Below are 20,796 nucleotides of genomic sequence, written 5' to 3' on the forward strand. Positions count from 1 at the left end.
ATTTGATTTTATACCGAATTGGAATATTTAATTTTTCTAAGAAAAAAAAAAAAAACCGAATCCAACCTCTGAAAAACCATACCGAACCGGTAAATTTTCAGGTCCAATTCGGTTATGCCAAACCCTAGTTTCAGTTTCCTTGTAATTAAATCATCTACTGCTTAAGCATATGCATCTTTTGGGTGGCAACTCGGAATTTGATTGAACACAACATTGCCGCAGAACCATGTAGGTTTTTTTTTCACAAATTCACAAAAAGTTTGTAGACATATGTACATGCTAAGTTTTTTTTTTTAACCGACAAGAATCTATAGCCAATATATTAGGAGATTGTGTTTTGGATAAATAAATTCATCTTATTTAATCATACAAATAATTGTACATTGATCATTTGTGTCCTTTCATATGACAAACGTAATGTCAATTAAAGGATGCTGTTCATGGTCATTGTCGGAGGTTAATAAGAATCCCATAGTAGCAAATGCATCTTCTTTGGTTACTAGCTTTGGTGGTTGACTGTAGTGGCCGAAGCACGAGCCACAGGCCACTGAGCCCTGATCCTTGACCATTCTTGACTATTCTTTACTACGGACTCCCTTTTTCCAAACAACCAATTCCCGATGCAATTTTATCCCAATTCTTTCACCAGCTCAATGCTAAAGAACTGAAGTCATTATAATGCGGGAGAATCCATGGCAGTGAGCACCCAAATGAGGTAAAGCTTACATTATAAAAAGCATATCAGCCAAAAGGAACTGTTACTGAAACTGTTAGCTTATAAGGAGTCCTGATACCGTACCTAACTTTCAAGAGGGGTTTTGCACCATTTTTGGGTGGGTCGCAGCATATATAGAAGAATTCACATCAGGTTTCAAGTGGGAAAGAAGATGCTGTACATCTGGATGGAGACTTTCTGCTGCTCTCCCAATAAGCACCAAAACCTCTGGTCTAGGCTTGCTGCTGGCCTGCACAGGTCCTCCTTGTCCTTCGTAATGGACAACATGATGGCTGATAAAGACAAGAATCATATGCATGATAAGTTACTTTGACAACAGCAAAAGCAGAAAATCAAATCACTTTCGGCTAAAGACCAATACATACAGGAAGTCAATGAGATCTGCTATTTCTGATGCTTCAACAGGAGCCGGTGGTAGTGTGTTCTTCCCGTAAACATCTCCCATTGTATTCAGAAGCAATGCAAGTGTCTGGAAAACAGTTATAAAGATTTAAGTTGAACCGAACAGAATTCTTAAAGTTAAATTCTTACGAAGAACTGAACATAATTCTTAAATTTAAATATCCAACCACTGACAATGTTGTTTAATTGCAATTATTGTGAGGGTCATCTCACACTACAGGGAGTGAGAATGAAGTGACACAACAAACAAAGAAAAGATCTATAATCAGCTAATCAAAAGAAAGACAGGATCAACACAGTGAATTTTCCTTAAATCGCCCCGCCCCATACAAAACTCTTGCTTCTATTTTCCTGTCAAAAGAAAGCTGACTTTCTCATAAAGTCATTTCCAAGTGTAAGAAATCAGGGATGCTTGATTCAGTTAGTTATAATTTTCTGTTCTTTTTATAAAAGAAAATATCTCTACTGAAACTTTGGCTAGTTTATGATAACCACGAGTGTTAACATACTGAAAAGAATGGCATTTATATAGGCAGGGGCGTAAAGCCTAAACTTTCGTCTTTGAAAACTATTTGGCAGTTTGAATATCTAAATGGATATCCCCAGACAAGGCAACAGAAACAAATATGTACCAGTTTGTATTCTCAGGCAACTCTTTAAGAAGAAAAGCTAAAAACAGAGCCGCAAAAACTTCTTAGCAATCTTTTAAAAAGGTTGATTTACTTTTGCATGGACATGATCATTTTAATGATTCTATTCATTTATATCATTGTTTGACATTCAAAAATGCAAATATACATATCTTATCGCAACTTCTCTAGGAGGTTCTTAATAATTTAGAATTTTGTCTGCTGGCACTAGAAATAATTAGTCTCAGTAACCCATAAAACGTTTTGTTTCAAGCATTACAGATTTAGAGTCATAACAGCCTCTACACACCAAACTGATTTTTTTTTTTAAAGGGAAACTTAGCCACGTGGAAAATTGATTTTAAGTTTGTCAGATGTTTGCTGGGAAGCGCTCAAAAAATAATGGTTACTTTTCCATACCTTATTGAAGAGTGTGTGAGCATTGACAAGTCTAGGAAGCAATGGGCCCATTATTCGGAACACTATTCTCAACATTGCTACTGACGTTATGGGCCGGAGATGTTTAATGATTACATGTGTCCCTTCTAGCCATTCTTGTGGTAGGTTACTGAAGAAAGAATGAAGCAAGGCAACAATATTACCTGGCAAAATAGCATTCATACTGCAAGATTAGAATTTAAGTCAGGAACCTTTAATATGCGGAGTACAGTGATTCAAAACACATATTGTTCCCTTGATACTAGCCAAATAAGCTGAGTTTAGAGTGATCTACCAAAGTAAACTATAAGATAAACCAAAGTCAAAGGGGAAAAGCAGGGAAGATAATTATCATTTCGGACATCAGTATATCAAAACACAAAGACCCTGCTGTTTGGGTGGGATAATTGAAGGACTTCATCATTGAAAGACTTCATCATATGCAACTGATTTGATGGTATATTAAGATTTTCTTTTTTTCCTTGTCTCTAATGGTCCTGATCCGAAGCCATCAAAATTACTGATATTGTTTAATTTCTAAATAAGTGTTAACTCAGGGGCCTTCTAGGCATTGAGATGTTTTTTCTTCTAATCCACAGTACTGGGAAGTGAAATCACTATCTATCAAGTAGGGTTTGTCTTGTAAACATTAGCTGTCACATAAAAGCTATAGTCTATTTGATAACCTGACATAGGTTTTTCATGTCAATGGCAGTGGACTAAAATCAGATTACTTTGACATGTGTCTGGTAAACAATACTGCTGTTCTGCTTTCAAAGTTACAGTAAAGCATAATAGTTACGAACTGGCTATTAGTGGAATATTTTCATCAAGATTGAACTTCGGCAAATATTTTATTTGGAAAAATAGTTGACATTAAATGCAATCAAATTAGAAATAGGTAGAGACCAAAAATAGATATCTAGAAAAATGACCGAATCTCCGAAACAAATGCATGAAAGGCCAATCAAAAGAACAGCCAATACGTACCAATGGCTGTTGACGTATTGTCTTGAGCCGCCCATGTTGGATCCAGCAAAGCATAGCCGACAGCAGAGTCCAGTTCACCCAGTGACCTTTTCCCATCAGCGAGCCACCAACTTTCTTTTATAATACGTGATGCCTCCATATAAAGTTGCATGTGAAAATCAGGTGGGAGCTGAGCCAACAGGAGACCACAAGCTTGGATCAGTAAGCAAGACAGCTGTTGGCATGTATAACCACTTCTGGAAACAAAGCTAGAGGAGTTGATTCCAGAAACTGAAGGAGTTGATCTGCTTGCACCCAAGGAATCTGTGCTTCCCCCTGAAGGAGATGTTGGTAAAACTGAACCTTGCCCAACACTATTTGAAGCTCCGTAAGGACCATTACTGGTTTGAATTAGTGTTGGTTGTATATTAACTACAATTTGAACTAAAGATGATACGATCTGGGATGCAGATACAGGAAGTGAAAGTATCTCAATCACTGCTGTTTCCAAAACTAACTGAGTATATGTCCCAGGGTCCTGATTTTGATAGAATTCTTTTCGACCTTCTGAAACATTTGAAGGTCCAGACTGAGATGTTATTGGAGATTTGTTATGAGGAGCACGCAATGAAGCATCCATCATTGACCCTGATTTTGAGTTGTAATTTAATGCAGGTATAACATTATTCACAAGACCCAATAGGAGAGTTGCAAAGTAGTCCAGAGGTGGGCACATAACAGGATTTGATGAACTAATATGCTGTGGAAACGATTCAGAAAATGGAATCTGGAAAAAAAAAAAGAATTTGGAGTTTAATATCCAAATACAATAAATTAAGATTGCTAAATAGTGCAAAGACAAAATGAAGAAACAAAGAACCAAAGGAAAAGGAACAAAAGAACTGTATATTACCTTGCTAAGATCAAACACATTCAGTATTCTGACAATGAGCTTTCCAGGTAGATGACCATAGAAATATGCAAGTATATCACGGACAAATGAGAATCGTAGTGGGTAGTAGGCCAGAAAAGAAGAATATGTAGCCAGAACTCTATCAGCTGAATCCATGGCATCATTTTCAATGAGTCTATAGACAATTAACGGGATGACCGGAAGCAAACGTGCAGCAATATCATCAAAGAATGTAGGATACCTGAGAGGCTTATAGAAAATGAGGTTAGTCAAGAGAACCCAGCAATAAGATAAATTTCATTCAGGTAAAAGAAAAAAAGGGAAAATAACACACACACACACTTGCTAGTGAGGGCATCTTCACTTTAACAAAGTGAGGATGCACACTAAAATACGAAAAAATGCAAATTTAAATACATTGGACATTGGATACTGTGTTTTTTCTTTTCTGGGTCTGTTAGTGGCATCCTCACTTTGTAAAAATGAGGATGTCCTCACTAGAGAATTATTATGTGTGTGTGTGTGTATAAAATATGAGGAAAATTTCTAAAAAGATGTTTGAGCACCATTTTCCGCACATGTACATAGATTGTTAACCTTAACCTCTGGCATACAAATCACATTGAGCAGATTGCAATTAGGCTAGTTATTAAGAGTTAGCAGATGTCACCTCTCCTTCCATGAGAGATGATTCCCAAGGGCCTTCTGCAATTCCACACGCTTGAACAATCCAGAGTAAAGCCAATGCTCAGGAGGACCACGATTCATACAATATAATTTAACTCTTTGTTGAAGTTCTTGCTTGTCGAGTAAAGTAATCTGCACGGCGGATTATTTATATTATAATATAAGAAGAAAATCAATACACAACCAAAAACAAACTAGAAAATGAAAGGCTTATTCTTGGAACCTATCTCCACAGAAAAACCAAAATGGGAATTCCACAAATGCCAAAAATTAATAGTCTATCACACTAAAGGAGTAAGTTCTACATCATCTAACTTTCATGTGATTAAACTTCCAAAAGCGTATCATTTCATAAGACCCATACTGAGTATCAAATGTACATTTGTGACTGTAAATTAATTAAAAACAACCATAATTACCAAATAGCACATCTCTACCAAACCTCAATGTTATTAAATTAGTTTGGTTCAACAAAATATATGTGACATTGTGATGATTATTCCTGATGACAATTCATATAAACAGAACATGAAATATGAAACAGATACAACTTTTAGAGAGAGTTTACCACAATACGCAATGCATGGGGATCATCGTCACGGTCGATAAGTGCAAGAAGTAAAATATCCAGAGGAAGCAACTCATGGGTCAAGACAAAAAAAGAAATGTTTGCACAAGCTTTAAATAGCAGGTCCTGAAAAAGTAAAATTGCATGAAATATTTGCACTAGCATAATAGCCATTGCCTTACATAGAGATAAAAAGAATAAGCTAGAAGTCAAACCTGTAATGAATGTCCACGCTGAAGTTCCACATGAATATGATGAAGTAAAACATCCACCATGGTGTAGATATTGGAGGTTACTTCTTCTGGGGAAAATTCTCTCAATACACGTAACTGACCTCCATTTCAAGTAAACAAACAATTATTTAACAATTTAATATCAGTTTTAAAGGAAGACCCAAGGGAAAAAAAATGTTGTTAAGAGATAAGTCCAGTCATGACGATCACTATGCCTGATGCAATCTTTCCTGGCAAAGTGAGAGAGGTTTGCAGTCATACCAAGTTAGCACTGTTAATGTTTTCAGGATGCCCCTGCATCAGTATCCATGCACCGGCACATAAATATTGTCGGTGTTGAGGGAAACTATGACTGAGATATGTCTTAACATATGTAGGATCAGCGGATGGTGAAAGAAGCTGGGTGCATTGGTTGATCACAGTTGTTTCTGCCTACAAAAGGAGTAGATTTTCTAATATCAATCGAATCCAAGTAAACGAAACCATAGAAAAGAAAGAATTTGATGATAATAGAAAAAGAAATGCAATAATGAACCTGTTGCCATGCTTGAATTGTCAAGCCTCTTTTATCTATCCGCCCAATCAAGGCATCGCGTAAAAGGGATGGGAAATACCGGAGTGTTTTTTCTGACCATGTATGCTGACTCGTTGCCATGATTTGTTCCAACATAGTTTGAAGATAAAGTACGTGATCAGCATCAGCAATCCCACGTGTTTTTATGACGATGGCAAGAGCAATAACAGTTATTCTATTCAGAGTTTCTGTAAATTCAGTTGAACCCTGCAAAGAATTAAATAAAACAAAATTTTACTCCACCTCAGATGGAGGAAAAGGGGGAATAAAATGGTTTCAGATTGTCAACATACTATATACCTTTCCTTCCCTTTTCAATGAGAAAAAATCTCTCTGTGATAAGATTAGGTTCATACACAAATTTTCAGCCAATCTAAGTACACGATGATCTCCGCGTTTCACTTTTAAGGCAGAAATTATTTTGGTAATATCATACATCAACGTTTTGGTTTTTCCTTGATACCTACAAAAGAAGGGAACAAATGTCAACTAATGGAATCAACATTGGGGTATCTAAAGGAGAGGGGATCTCAACAAAACAAGGATACCATAAACTAATATGCATTTTTTGCAGAACAATTTCAAGAGAAGTGGCAACCAGGCATGACTCATGCACATATAAAGGGACTTTCAGAAAACAACATATGGGAATGTAGAATTGTAAGCATGTATATCCAAATGCAAAAATTAGAAACCACGGATCTGAGATAAACAGATTCACCAAATGGACAAAGCAGATTACCTGTAGAGCGGAAGCAATCGGTAGTTGACAATTTCAAGCACCAATGGAGTTACCCCTACCTTCGCCAACAATGTCGGATTCCTTTGTGCCAAATGCTGCACAAAACACCAGTTTTAGGAGATGTCTAGTATCAATGAACAATAATACATTTTCCATAACAAAGAAGCAAACAACAAGAGATGAAAAAGTAGATTTCATTTGAAAATCCAGCTGTCTTAAATATGCAATTTATAAAAGAGTGAGAACAAGGAAGGAGTAAGCACTAAATACCGGCAGCTGCAATTCAACATCAGATACATATGCTTAAATATAAATTCTAAGAGCTGAACAATGGAAAATAGGCATATCATGAAAATGATAATGACTTCATCAACACAATTTGTTTGTGACAAGAGAGGCTAGCTTATAATCTGGAATCTGGAAAAAAGTGGTTCATTGTTTCAACAGGGCACATGTCAAGGATCTTTAAACTTACCTTTAAATCCATGGACAGCATACTTTTATCCTATAAATATTAAAATATCTCCAAAAAAAGGTAGGCACAGACCATATGTGCCAAAGCAAGATTACTAAGGTTTACCTCCCAGCATTGAGCTTGAGGTTGAAGGAACAGTTGTGGAAACTCTCACATTTAATTCAATAAGTGTAGGCAGCTATGAGGGGAGAATGAAACTACAAGAAAACCGAGATTACGAGCCAATTTATGCCACAGATCTACTTAGTCCAATAAATTGCTGTGACAGTGCCTTAATCTAACAGCCATCAAATGAGTTCAGTTGGATTACTAGCATGCAAGTAGTTGACATCTAGGATCCTTTCTCTTCTATTTTCACCTTTATAAAAGTAAATTTTCTCTGAGGTCAAGCGAAGGGAAAAACAGATTAGGGCTTCATGAGTTTATTAGTATTTTGTTCAGAGAGCAGACCATCTTACAGTCACCTTTGTTTGTAAAAACTTTCACCATCATTGCCCATGGGCACAGGCCTTTTGTCAATTTGGTCAATATGGTGCTGTTGTTATACTGTTTAAACGCTCTACCTAACCCAAATTCAATTCAAGGTAACCATAAAGATTATACACACTATTTTTGTTTGCCTTAGAAACTTGGTATATTCACTCTACAAAGAAACATAATCCTTAATGAGAAATAAATATCTGTATAAGTAGCAATTTAAAAGGTAAACAAAATTACACTGAAGAGTGACCGAAACAAAGAGTGAGGTGCAAGTAACATCAATCTCGTATAAGTTTCAACCATTGCAATGCTAGCCACAACCTGCATACAGATATCAGAATCAAGAAAGAAAAATCAAAAGACAATTTAAAACATGCAGATATTTATTCATAACACCTAAAATAAGAATCCTTCAGGCTTGGTACATGTAGATCATTTTTATAGAAGAAAAAAAATGAGCATACAATATCAGTACAGCTCTTTATAGAAGAAAAAAAATGAGCATACAATATCAGTACAAAGAGCTGAGTTGAGACAATCATATCCAAGAATATTAGATTAATAGAATTAGGATCTTCTTTCACAATGCACACATGCCTCTTTTTGTGTATGTTGAAACATAAGCAAAAGAACATCAAGAGTACCTGCCCACCAAATATAGAATCTTCCATTTGGAGAGCCAACTTCAAACACAGATTTAATGAAAAGCCAGTTAATAGCGACATTGGCAATGGGTTAACTTCCCTCATCACCATTAACCTTTCGTTCGGCGGTAGATTTGATCCTGGAAACAATTCTGTAACTCCAGCTGAGGATAACCAATTCATAACTGTTTCACAAGCTGGTTGTGCCATTGTGTAGGAAACAACCCAAAACATTCCAACCGATCTATCATCCATATTCATGTAATCCATCATACGATCCCCTAGAAATAGGACAAAAACATGTTGAAAAGTGAACCAAAAGCAATATTCTCCTTGTCCAAAGAAAAATTACACACACACATTAAGGCTGCATTTCGTACCGTTTTACATATGTCATTTTTCATTTTACAAAAACACAAAATAAGAAAATACGTTTGGTTAGGACTAAAGAGGACCAGTTCTATTTTCCACCGAAAATGAAACCATCTTGCTTTTCACTTTAACAAAGGAAAGCAAAAAACAACATTTTAATGTTTTCTTATTTTGTTTTTTCTGGGGCCCACTAAACTTGCAACTTTCATGCTTTATTTGTCAACAATACTGCAGCGGTCCCACAATCCACTCACTTTGTTAATATTATATTATTTATTTATGTTATAATTTAGCTTTTTCTTTTTATAATATGCTAATAAATGTTAAAAAATAGTAACGCCAATATTATTTTAAATTTTTACTAATAATAATAATTAGTGTTTTAACGAAATCCAAATTACTATAATTATGTATCATCTATAATTTATGTGTATAAATTATTCAATAATATAATTAAGCAAGGTTTTAAATGATATAAAATCTATACTATAAATCATGCCCTTTTATAACTATTTTAGCTGTTTATATTGTTTGTTAAAATTAAAATCTATAATAATAATAATGAAAGACCATTTAAAATAATTAGATATTGAAAAAGGTTTCATTAAATTATATTATCATTCTCTTTCATTGGGACCAAATTTTCAGACAAACAACCAAATGTATTTTTACTGTTTTCATTTTCATATACTATTTTAAAACAATCAACCAAACACATTTTCAATTTCACAAAAAACAAATCATTCTTATTCTATAAAGCAAATTCAAAAACACCATTTGAAAAACAATACCAAACGCACCCTAAATTTCCTACATAAAGATTTTAATTTTTCTAGTTTGTTTTTATTTTTTGTAAAACAAAAAAAAAATCAATAGAAAAACATATGTGGGAAGAATTATTAGTTTAAATCTATTATAAAGAGAATTCAATATATATTTTTGCTAAAACATCGAATGGTTTAGCAAATAAACAAAATCCCTACAAATCTCTGTAAGGATCAGTGAACCTAAGGTTGGGTATGGAAATTACTAATCTTAGATGTGTGTGAAGTTTTATGACAAATGAATTGGATTATAAGCTAGGACATAAAAGAAGAATATAACATTAGAGGCGTCAACCCTTCGATACTTAGGTAACGGTATAGATACAAAGCCTCTTGAGTTTGTCCAAGAAAAGATGAGAAGATTTTTTAGACAAAAAAATTAACCTACCACCTTTCTTGAGCCCAATGAAAGGAAGTAGAAAATAGACAAGAGGGAGGGAAAAAAAAAAGTGTGGAGGATGAGCCATCAAGCCGAACCTATAGAGAACACAGACATTCGTACTTTCTAATTTTGTATCATCCATAAGACCTCCTTTAGATCATTATGCCATATGAGCCACTCAGATCAAGATAAGATCACATAGCTCTTCTTAGAACACCAGTACAATAGGCATGTCAACACCATGTTAAGGGGTTAACGGGTGATTGTTGCGTCACATTGGACCAAGGGACCATAGGATAAAGGCCATAACAACATGAACAACACGTGTACTATGGAGACCATAAAGAAAAGCACCAGCCTCCTTCCAATATCTACTTTGTCTCCAAGGAAAGCCACCACTATATACACCTGTGCTATGCGGAAATGAAAGCACCCACCTTCTACGGCACATTAAAAAACTCCCAATGGCACCATGACACACTAGCAAAAGTTAACAATAACCTCCAAGACCTTGTCCTTGCTTAGGAAAGGAATTAGGTTAAGTTAGTCTCTCTCAAGATTTCTAGGAATTTTTTTTTTTTAAAAAAAAGTACTGTCTCACTACCTTATTATATCTCTGTCTTTCATTGGGCGATACCTAAGAGTAGATTTCCCCATAAACCGATCCGATTTAAGCACCAATTCTGATTTACTCACTACTGTAATCTCAGAATCGTTGATTTTAACAAAGATTGACCATGATTTCACATATTCTTTCATCTTTTTTTTTTCTTTTTTTTTCAAACGAATTAGATGTTATTACCTTGGCTTCCCAAAATCCTGCTAAAACATTTTCTCAAGATATATTATGGCGTTGATTCAATTTTTAATTCTAAGAAATTAGAATCTAGTTTGAGCGCAAATGATTACAAATAGACACAAATATTCATAAAAATTATGGTGAGCAAAACCAACAGATCACCATCAAGGAGTTATCTATATCATAAATGGAAGAATGAAAGTAGGGGAAGCAAATTCAAGAAGAGCTTACCCTTACTCACTTGCCTCCACCATTCATCTATTTGCTTTCCTTTCTGAAGCTGCTCATTGTTCAAATATTCTCGAGTTGATGTGTTTAATGACCAAATACGTAGGTTTTGACAACTACTTATAAAATCAAGTAAGATACTTTGAGGGTTATTAGGATCAGTGCATCTATCTTCTCGGTGAAAAGATAAAATCTTTCTAGTCGTCTCCACCTACAAACAAAATTAAAATGATTGAGTTGCAGCATATCAATTTATGTAAATAGCTTAGGCACCACAAGTTGTCAATGAAAAAGTCATATAAACTCCAACTTCATATCTCAACAAAAGAAGATAAAAAATAAATTAAAACCTTTCTAGAATCAGAATTCAAAGCACCCATCACAAGCTCAACCCGAATAATCTGTGCAAGTAACCAAGTAACATGATTTGTTCGAAGTATGTGGTTGTCGCCATCTTGAAGACGGGAAACTAGCTTATCCACAAAATCAACAAAATCAATGCATCCGCTTTTGACAAGAAAAAAGAATACATCTGAGAAGATAAGCCAATCGTGCCAGCAATTTACTTCTGCGGTAAAATAAATGGTGTAAGAAACTAGCCTACAAAAATATTACATAAAGGTTCTGTAGAAAAGCATTACACCACAGCCACATTAGCCAAAGATTTTTTTTTTGGGGAGGGTTAAGAAACAATGTAAATATTTGGCATGGGGGAAAAATAAAAAATAAACAATTCACATGGAATACAAGCAGAATCAGAAAGAATGGGTTATTACCACTATGATTTGCTATTCCAAACCGGCTAACATACTCCGTATAACTATGTTTGATGGAAAAACACTTTCTATGATAAATGAACATATACCTACAGGATCTAACATCATCAAACCTATGCATGAATATCATAGGACTCATATGTTCAAAATGACAAACTAACAAGGTCTTGTACAATCATAAATGCATTGCAAGTTGAAGCAAATCGAAGAGAGGATGACTAGCATTCATATAGCGTATGACATAGCATTTTATCCCCCCTCTCGTCATTGAAAGCCTTAAGTTTCCAAGTTTTATTGTTTTTGACAACCCACGTTTTTATTTCTAACCCCCAACTTATTATGTATTATTTGATACTCCAAATAAACTTGGATGTATTAGGAAAAACTGAGAAGGTGCATAATACGTAATAAGTTAAAGGTCAAGAACGAAAACTTGGGGGAATCAGGAATAAAAAATTGGAAATTTGGGGTTTTTCAACGAGAAGTGGGGTAAAACATCGTACCATGTAGCATTGCACTGTAGTTTTGGCCCCATAATAGAACACAACCAGCAAAAAAATCAGCCATGCTAAATACATTTTAGATGAACAATATCGAAAACATAGCAAATAAAAGCAAAATGAGATTATTACCTGAATTGGTCAACTTTAATAGTTCAACAATTCTATCGATTACTGCCTCACTAATCATCTCATAAGTGAATACGGCACCAGGGGTAGGCCCTTGAGCAGGATTTCTATAGCAAGGTGCTACAAGAAGCACGCGCTTCCACCAGTCAGGTGATGGAGTTGCCCGAATAGCATGCCTTATACAACGCATAGCTCTCTCCCAGTCCAAACTTCCCCTTTGAATAGAAGTTGCAAGATCCTGCACAAATTAGTAGAACCTAAATTAGCACAGAGATGCGCTTGCCCTATAAGCAACACATACACTCACTAAGGAAATTACAACGATTAAGAAATTAAGAATTAAAAAAAAGGTTTCAATCCTTGCAGATTCAGACTACCCAACCTTTAAAAGATGATCAGCACAATCCAAATTCAACATCAATAAGCATCACATGTTTCCAAAAAAATGACTTGCTCAAGATCATAAGCATATGATTTTGTTTTGAGGAATTCTTAAGGTAACACAAGAGGAATAAAGATGCAGAAGCAAGGAGACACCAATAGAGATAAACAAGGACCATCTAAAGCTAGCAATGATTTCAAAACCAATTAACCACGAATATGTAAATAATATGTATTAAACTCTGAGGTTTAAACCTCCTTGAGGCCAAAAAATATATGCAACCACGACAAAAACAAGATATATAAAATTTAAATTCAGCAAGGCATGTTCTTGGCAAAGCAGCAATTGCTTTATTATGCACGTGTAGAAAGAAATACAGAATGCTTGTCTTACTGCCGATATATGCACTAAACTAGAGAAAATATGAAAAATGCTTATGAGAACTCATGTTCTTGACAACTCAACATATAATGATATGAGGAAATCCCACAAAAAATGCAACATTAGAAAATTATATGCCAACATTCCAATTTAAGATTTTGCAATGAGTTCTAATTAAAGCCATCACCTCTCCATGCAATGGTTCTCCAAGCACACTTGGATATGTTATTGGTGAATACCGCAAGTTTCCAGCTGCTTCAACTGAAATATTAGGAGTAGTCTGAGACAGAATCCGATGTGTCCCAAATGTGGGGCAATGAAGATGCTGATCTAACATTTGCATATGCATAGCCATCATATCTCGCCTCCTATGAATCTCCAAGATCAGTGTAAATAAGGCTTCATCATCTGGTATGTTCTCTATAAACTGCAAGCCAGTACGCAGTAGTTCATAAAAGGGAACTCGGCATCTATCCTCATCAACCAGCAGCCAAATTACGTCCAAACAACTGTGCAGCCATTCAATCAGAGCCTTGTCAAGTCTCCAGGATTTTCCATCAGATTCATCAATCCCCTGCTGTTTTTGATCCCAAGTAACCAGCCAATTCAGCATATGATAGAAAATATCAGCATGAGTAACTGGTTTCAAGCTAAATTCAAGACCAGTTAGAATAATCTTGCAACATAGTTGCCGCAGACTGCTTATAGCATTATCTCTTACAGATGAATTCACCCTTGTCGTGAACTGTTGTCCAGTACAAGACACATCAGATGATTTTACAGGTGACATAGCTGCACAAACTGAAGTTTCTATAGCTGATTGAGCAGGAGACCCAATACCATGAACTGAAGGCAGTGGAGATGCAGGATTGGAGGATTGATAGTTAGAAGAATTTGGAATTCCGCTTGAAGTTGGCAACATACCAGACTGCTGTAAACTTGTGGCTGAAACTGCAGGCATTGCTTGACTGCCCTGACCCGCTGACATTTCTGCAGAGGAAACAGAGGAAAGAAGGGAAGGCAAAAAAGTATCCCAGTTAATGTACCCGATAGAGCACAAGCTCCGTAAGGCAAACAGAATAAATTCTGCTCGCGGCACATGACTACAGCATTGCACAACCAAGGAAATAAGAACAGATTCAGTAACAGAACGCAATTGATCTTGGTCCTGAAATAAAATGGCTCAGCATCAGTATAAAAAGCTCACTATCAGAAACTAAGAAACAGAAAGCTCCTGTTATCTAATATAAGTGCATATAAAGAAATGTTGCAATTTTTTTTAACCCTCAACTTACAGGAAACTGGCTCTGTAATTGCTCAAAATCTATAAGAAATTGCTCGTTTCGAGGAGGAAGCTCTCTGTTAAGAGCAAGCACGCGCTTCTGGGTCTTGTTCCTGAGCATGAATTCTTCCACAATTAATAAAATTCCACCACAGCAAGCAACAAAGCCTCGAATCAACAACCTCAAATTAAAAAATCTTGCCCGTTTCAGCACAAAGCATTATCAATTACAACAGCGTTTAAAAAATTGAACTTGTTAAGGTAAACAAAAGCAAACTCCTTTACGCTGGTAATCCTCATTCAAAGACCAGACTTTTGCTATTAATTCAACAACAATTGGAACAACTTTGAAAATAAAGCCCTACAAAATTCATTCTAAAATACTAAAAAAGGGAAACGTATGAAACAGAGAGGGGGGGAGCGTACGGAGGGTCTCTGATGGAATCGTCCTGCTTTTGGCGGCTACTTCTCTGCAGAACAAAAAGAAAAAGGAAAATATGTATCGATAATAATTTTAAATAAATAAGAGAAGAGTGAAAGAGTAAAAAGGGTATGAGTGAGTATTACTCCTAAGTAGAGGTTGAAGAGATCGATGATCGCAGCTCGGGCCGGGTGGAATTGGTAGGCCCGAGATGAAGCTGATGATGCTGTTGCTGCTCCAATTGATGATCTCTGGCTCTGGTTTTGATCCATTGCTCATTTCGTTTCTTCTGTTTCAGCTCAGCCGAGTCAATATTCAATCTCTTTCTTTCTCCCTGCTCCGTGTACGCAAGAGTATGTACGCTGGTAGCAAGAAACTGCACAGTGATGTTACTCTTTTAGAAATAATTAATTTTTCATAGAAAAAATGAAGAGCAATGCAGACTCACTTTGAATTTATTCATTTTCAACGTTGAATTCATGAATTGAGATATTCGCAGCTATGACATTTTATGAATGTTATATTAAGGCTCCGTTTGATACAATTTATTAAATAGAGCTTATAATAGTAGAGTTTATACTAATAAAATTTTTGAATAAAAAGTCATTGAGTGTTTGATTGTCAATAAAAAAAATATTTTTAAACTATATTAAACTCTGTGATATTTTTTATATTATATATTTTTAGAAAACCTCTATAACTTCTACTCTCAAAAGCTCATATTTTAGACTTTTATTAGTAGAGATAAATTAACTTATTTAAACTAAAAAAACTCTACTAAAAAAATAACCAAACACCATAAAAAATTTTAAAAAGTGCTTATACGATTAAATAAGCACTTATAGCTCTTAAATAAGCCATATCAAACAGGCACTAAGTGCTAATAAGTTTTCTCTTAAAGTTATGGGTCAATTTAATAATTTAATAATTTTAAAATAATTATTGTTAGTTATTAGTTAAATATTTGATAAATTTTATTTTTAAAAATATTGTGAGTTTTTAAAATAGTCTTATATGTTTACTAAATCTTACTATTAAATTTATGTAAAAATACAAACAACTAAATTGAACATAATATTAAATAAAATTTATTCCAAATATTTATAAACATATAAATAAAATATTTTTTATTGTGTATATATAATAATTAAAATAAATACTTTATATTATTAATTTTATTTTATTTTGATATCTCAATAAAATTGGTAATGATAATATTTTTAAAATTAATGATTTCATTTCTTAATTAATAAGTATAATTTTAGATTTTTATAATATTTATGAGGATATATATGAAATTGTATTAAGTATAAAAGTGATTCTCCAAATTAGATTTTAAAAAATTACTCGGTCCTTCTTTTTTAATAGAGTGCTTTTAAAATTTTAGATTTTAAAAATTTATTGTAAGATAGAGTGATTTTATCAATAGTAATATCTTAAAAAAATTTATCATACACCAAAATTAATTTTTAACTTTCTAAAATTACTTTTAAATCTCCAAAAGTAATCCCAATTAAACCTTACTGAGCATATGAGAAAAAAATTACTACTACAAAAAAGAACCTCAACCTAAAGTAACTCAATCCTCTTTCACTCCATGTGAGTATATTTGGGACCCAAACTATTTTATTTCTATTTAGAGCTAATGCTTGTCAATCTCTACCTATATAAATTTAACAATTAACTAAGGTAGTGTTTGTTTTTTGTCTGAAATCTAAATATATCTGAATTTAGTTAAAATCTGAGTAAATCTGAATTGCATATGTGTGGATGACATGTTTGTTTTTTCTTTTTCAATATTTGAATATAAGTGACATCTTTTTTGTTTTTATAAATCACAAATATAAAAAATATGATTATTTGATATTTATGTCTTTATAAGAATTTTTTATACTTCTTATAAATTTTAAGAGGTAAATACGTGCACATTAGAATTAAAATCAAACATATGTAGAATTAGGTGGTAATTGATCTTTAAATAAAAATATTATTATATTACTCTAAATGTAAAATTTAATCAAACTTATTGTACTAATTAAATTCTTAAAATATAAGAAAATCAATTATATCCGTGAGAAAGTTGATTTGCGAGTTGATTTCGTAGCTATTGCATGAAGACTTGATCTGATGGTCCAAAGACGTTGCTTGCATTTGTTGGTTTATTTTCCAACTCAACTTTTTCATTGTCATACTTTAAAAATAATGAATCAATAATAGATAATCTTCGAAGAAAACTGAGTGTTACAATGCATGCGATAACAATTTTTTGTCTAAGCATTAAATGGATATGGCGGCATCCGCTTTAAAATTGAAAAATGAGATTTTAGAACACCAAAAGTGTGCTCAGTAACAATCCTTAATTTCGCATGACTATCGTTGAAAATCTCCTCTTTCCCTCTAGCCCGACCACCATTACGAAAATCATTCAACCAATAATGTACATGACGATATGGCACCATAAATCCTCTAGTATATGTATGTATATACCGCATCAACTAAATATAATTCTTTTGGGTTCAATAATTACCAAGAGTTAATTATTAGGGAAAAAATGTCTAACAATTATATTAAAGAAAAAAGATTACCTGGCGGTGGCATTGGGAAATTATGTTTTGAATTACGACTTGTTTTTGTCAACACTCTTGAATCTTGTGTTGTTCTTTCCCATCCAACAACAACGTACCTAAATATCATGTCAAAGTCACAAATTGTCATGAGACTCATGACATTTTGAAAGCATTCCCCTCTTCCTTGACCTTTATATAGCACTTGTTTATCTATTGGAATACATACATGAATTAGGGTTACATCTATTACACCAACCCTACAAAAGCAAATATTATTAATATGAGAAATATATCAATTATGTTGCTATTTGTCATTGACAAAAGATAACTTATAGCATGTGTTATGCCACTTAAATCATCATTAAATAAAGGAAGAGTAATCATTTCTTTCGATAACTTCATCATGGCTGCTAAAACCTCATGGAAGTATTTATGCACTGTTTAAGTTAAGTGTTGAAAAATATTTCTTACAAGTCGATTGTGAAGATTGTGACTAATTGTCATCAAGAACATTTGCTAGTTTTTGCTCAACAAGACACATGTTTACTAGGGTATAACCATCTTTTTACCTTAAAGAATTGACGTAAATAAACAAACCTATTGTTCTCCATCTGCATTAATTCATAACATGTAGTAGATGCTCTACTTAAAAGCTCTTTAGTAAAATCTGGGCCTATAAGTTTTGATGTTGGCAGTCTTTCAATTTTCATGGCTATAATAAATCAAGTATCAATAGAATCAATTGTTTTCGTAGCAATCTCTTAACCTTTTATTTCTTATCATCATCTCCTTCACTTAAAAGCTTCCATATAAATATCTAAAAAAAAAGAAAAAAAAACCACAATAATAACAATATCTAAATTTTTTGTATTATAATGTCATCAACGATTAAAGAAAATATGACAATTTATAAAGAAATAATAATAAGCTTGTGAAGAAGTAAAATGAATAAATAAAAATCACATAATCATTAAATCACCATGTAATATTTTTCAATAAAAAGACATTGTCAAAATCCAGCAAGCATAATAAAAAACTTTAAGTTCCAAGGCACTTTAATTTAAATAAAAGAGATTCCCATCCTATTTTGCTTTACTTTGAATACACATATTTGTTTCGCTTTTCATCTCTATCCACTCCTCCCTGTACTCCTTGTTGCACAATGTGCTGATTGCTACATTATAAAGGGGATCCTGAATAGGTAAAATCTTTTGTAAAATTGTCATACAACCTTTCATTGAAGGTCCTCTATCATTAGTCTTCTCTAATATCTCTACTAACTTTTTGACTTCTTCACAAGTTTCATCAATTTTTATTTTCTTTTGTTTTTTTCTTAGAATCCTATACCTTATTTATACTTGACTAATCTTAGTTGTAATCTGATACAGTGTTTTCGATCTATTATAATCATCCTCTATTCCAATTGAAGTATCATTAGGCACATATGTTTCAAATATTGACGATATATTTCCCACTTCTGGTAAGTCATTCATGTTAGAACTCCAAGTACTAGATCCAGTACCTAAAACTCTAGAGAATAAAGTCTCTAATTCCGCGATAATGGCTGAAGGCTTATAGCAAAACTTTTTAGCTCCTGGATATTTATGTTTAACAATGAAAAAATAGTTAACACTTATATATAATAAAATCTTCTGACAAACTCATTCCACTAAATTAAATAATTAAAATGTTAGCTTTATTTACTCTTCTCATCTTTCATCTGGCTAGTCAAATGTTTGGGTCATAAGATTGTAACCATGTCCTATTACTGATGTCATCTTAATCCCTGTTGAGTATTGTTTTTTCATATAGTCCCAATCATTTTTAATTTGTTTTTGTTTTAACCTTCTTCCAGATGTATTAAATATTTCTTCTCCAATTCGAGCCCAATCACTTGGCTTTAAAGTTCCTCTTGATCTAAATCCATTATCCACCTCAATGAGACAAATATCAATTAATTGTTTTCTTTGGACACGAGCACTCCAAGTTGCCCTAAAAACTCCAACATTTTCAGCCATCTATGATTAAATCAAATTATATACATGTTACAATTAGATTTGAAAATAGAAGATAATTATGCCAATAGTTATTGACTTCTTCAATGTAGATAGTCTTGTCCTCTATTTCTAGAAACTAAAAACAAAGGAGTCTCCCTCTGGTTCTCTTGGAGAAACAGCATGAGAGTTGAGAGTGAGTCTATAGGACTAATGCTGTCACTCACATAAGTTGGGTGCTGTTTTAGTTTTCCTTCTCTTCCAGTTATCAATCTAGTTTTTTAAGTAGCATTAAAGAACTTTTCAAGTTTCGGTAGCACAACTGTCTATGCACTTGGAATGGACACCGACGAATTGATTCGAAGGTGCCAAGAAATATCATTGGAAGGAGAAAAAAGGGGCAGAGTATCGTTTAAAAACAAAATGAAGACGACGGGCCAAAAAATTGTGGAGGGTTGTTTGTTGGGGAAGGTGCTTCTGAATAGAGAAATCAACTTAGGGGGTCTTAGGGCAACCCTGCACCAAGTGTGGAAAACCCTCCGAGAAGTGCAGATTGAAGAAATGGGGGAAAATATCTTCTTGTTCAAATTCGGAGCAGAAACAGACAAGAGGAATATACTAGCAGGGGGGCCATGGCATTTTGATAGAGCGCTGATAGTGTTAGTTGAGCCAAGAGGCGTGGGGGAGATAAAGAAACAATCTTTCACTCATGCATCCTTTTGGGTGCAAATCCACAATGTCCCCATTCTATGCATGAATGAAGAGGCAATCAAAGGAATTGGGGAAGAAATCGGAAGGGTGGAAGAGGTGGAAACAAACACTTCAGGAGAATGCTTTGGCAAGTATGCTAGATTGCGAATCTCAGTAGACATTACTAAACCTTTGATAAAAATTCTGGAGCTAGAAGATGGAGAAGATGCAGAAATGGAGTATGCGGTAGAAAAAGAATCAGGAAGTGTGCACACAAAAGTGGTAGACGAGGAAGCTGACAAGGAGGAGATAGGAAATGTTGGGGGGAAAATCATCCCGATGCCGGTGCTATACGAAAGATTGCCGGATTTTTGTTTTGTTTGTGGCTGTATAGGACACCAGTATAGGGAATGCAAGCAATACAAAAACCAAACCAGAAAGGAAATGGCTTATGGGCCATGGATGAAAGCTCTCACAATGGCTGAAAAGTTCAGACTGAACAGAGGTAAGGAGCGGTGGAAAATGGAAGCCGAGAAAAACAATGGTAGAATCCCCAACAATTCCAAACTAGAGGATACT

At 34.1% G+C, this 20,796-nt stretch overlaps 1 protein-coding gene across 5 annotated transcripts; it reads right to left on the reverse strand.

Moving 5' to 3' along the window:
* Positions 1-335: 335 nt before the first annotated feature.
* On the reverse strand, positions 336-15,481 carry LOC18052671 (mediator of RNA polymerase II transcription subunit 23). 5 transcript variants are annotated; one of them, XM_024190221.1, is made up of 23 exons: positions 15,415-15,481; positions 15,113-15,342; positions 14,972-15,015; positions 14,559-14,658; positions 13,451-14,431; positions 12,504-12,738; positions 11,446-11,663; positions 11,099-11,306; positions 8,491-8,771; positions 8,084-8,167; positions 6,892-6,986; positions 6,450-6,612; positions 6,111-6,356; positions 5,837-6,007; positions 5,558-5,671; positions 5,343-5,468; positions 4,758-4,906; positions 4,088-4,328; positions 3,196-3,961; positions 2,188-2,369; positions 1,102-1,205; positions 800-1,008; positions 386-721 (listed from the first exon to the last, which is right to left on the reverse strand). In XM_024190221.1, exons 2-22 carry the CDS (start codon positions 15,236-15,238, stop codon positions 807-809), a joined length of 4,836 nt encoding a protein of 1,611 aa, XP_024045989.1. In that variant the 5' UTR covers positions 15,239-15,342; positions 15,415-15,481; the 3' UTR covers positions 386-721; positions 800-806. The 5 variants fall into 5 exon arrangements, with proteins under 5 accessions (XP_024045991.1, XP_006448190.1, XP_024045989.1 ...); XM_024190222.1 differs by having other exon boundaries at positions 15,113-15,328; positions 15,415-15,433; XM_024190223.1 differs by lacking the exon at positions 15,415-15,481 and having other exon boundaries at positions 336-664; positions 15,113-15,377.
* Between the last annotated feature and the right edge of the window lie 5,315 nt (positions 15,482-20,796).

Source organism: Citrus clementina, unplaced genomic scaffold (assembly GCF_000493195.1).
Source record: "Citrus clementina cultivar Clemenules unplaced genomic scaffold, Citrus_clementina_v1.0 scaffold_2, whole genome shotgun sequence".
NCBI lineage: Eukaryota > Viridiplantae > Streptophyta > Magnoliopsida > Sapindales > Rutaceae > Citrus > Citrus x clementina.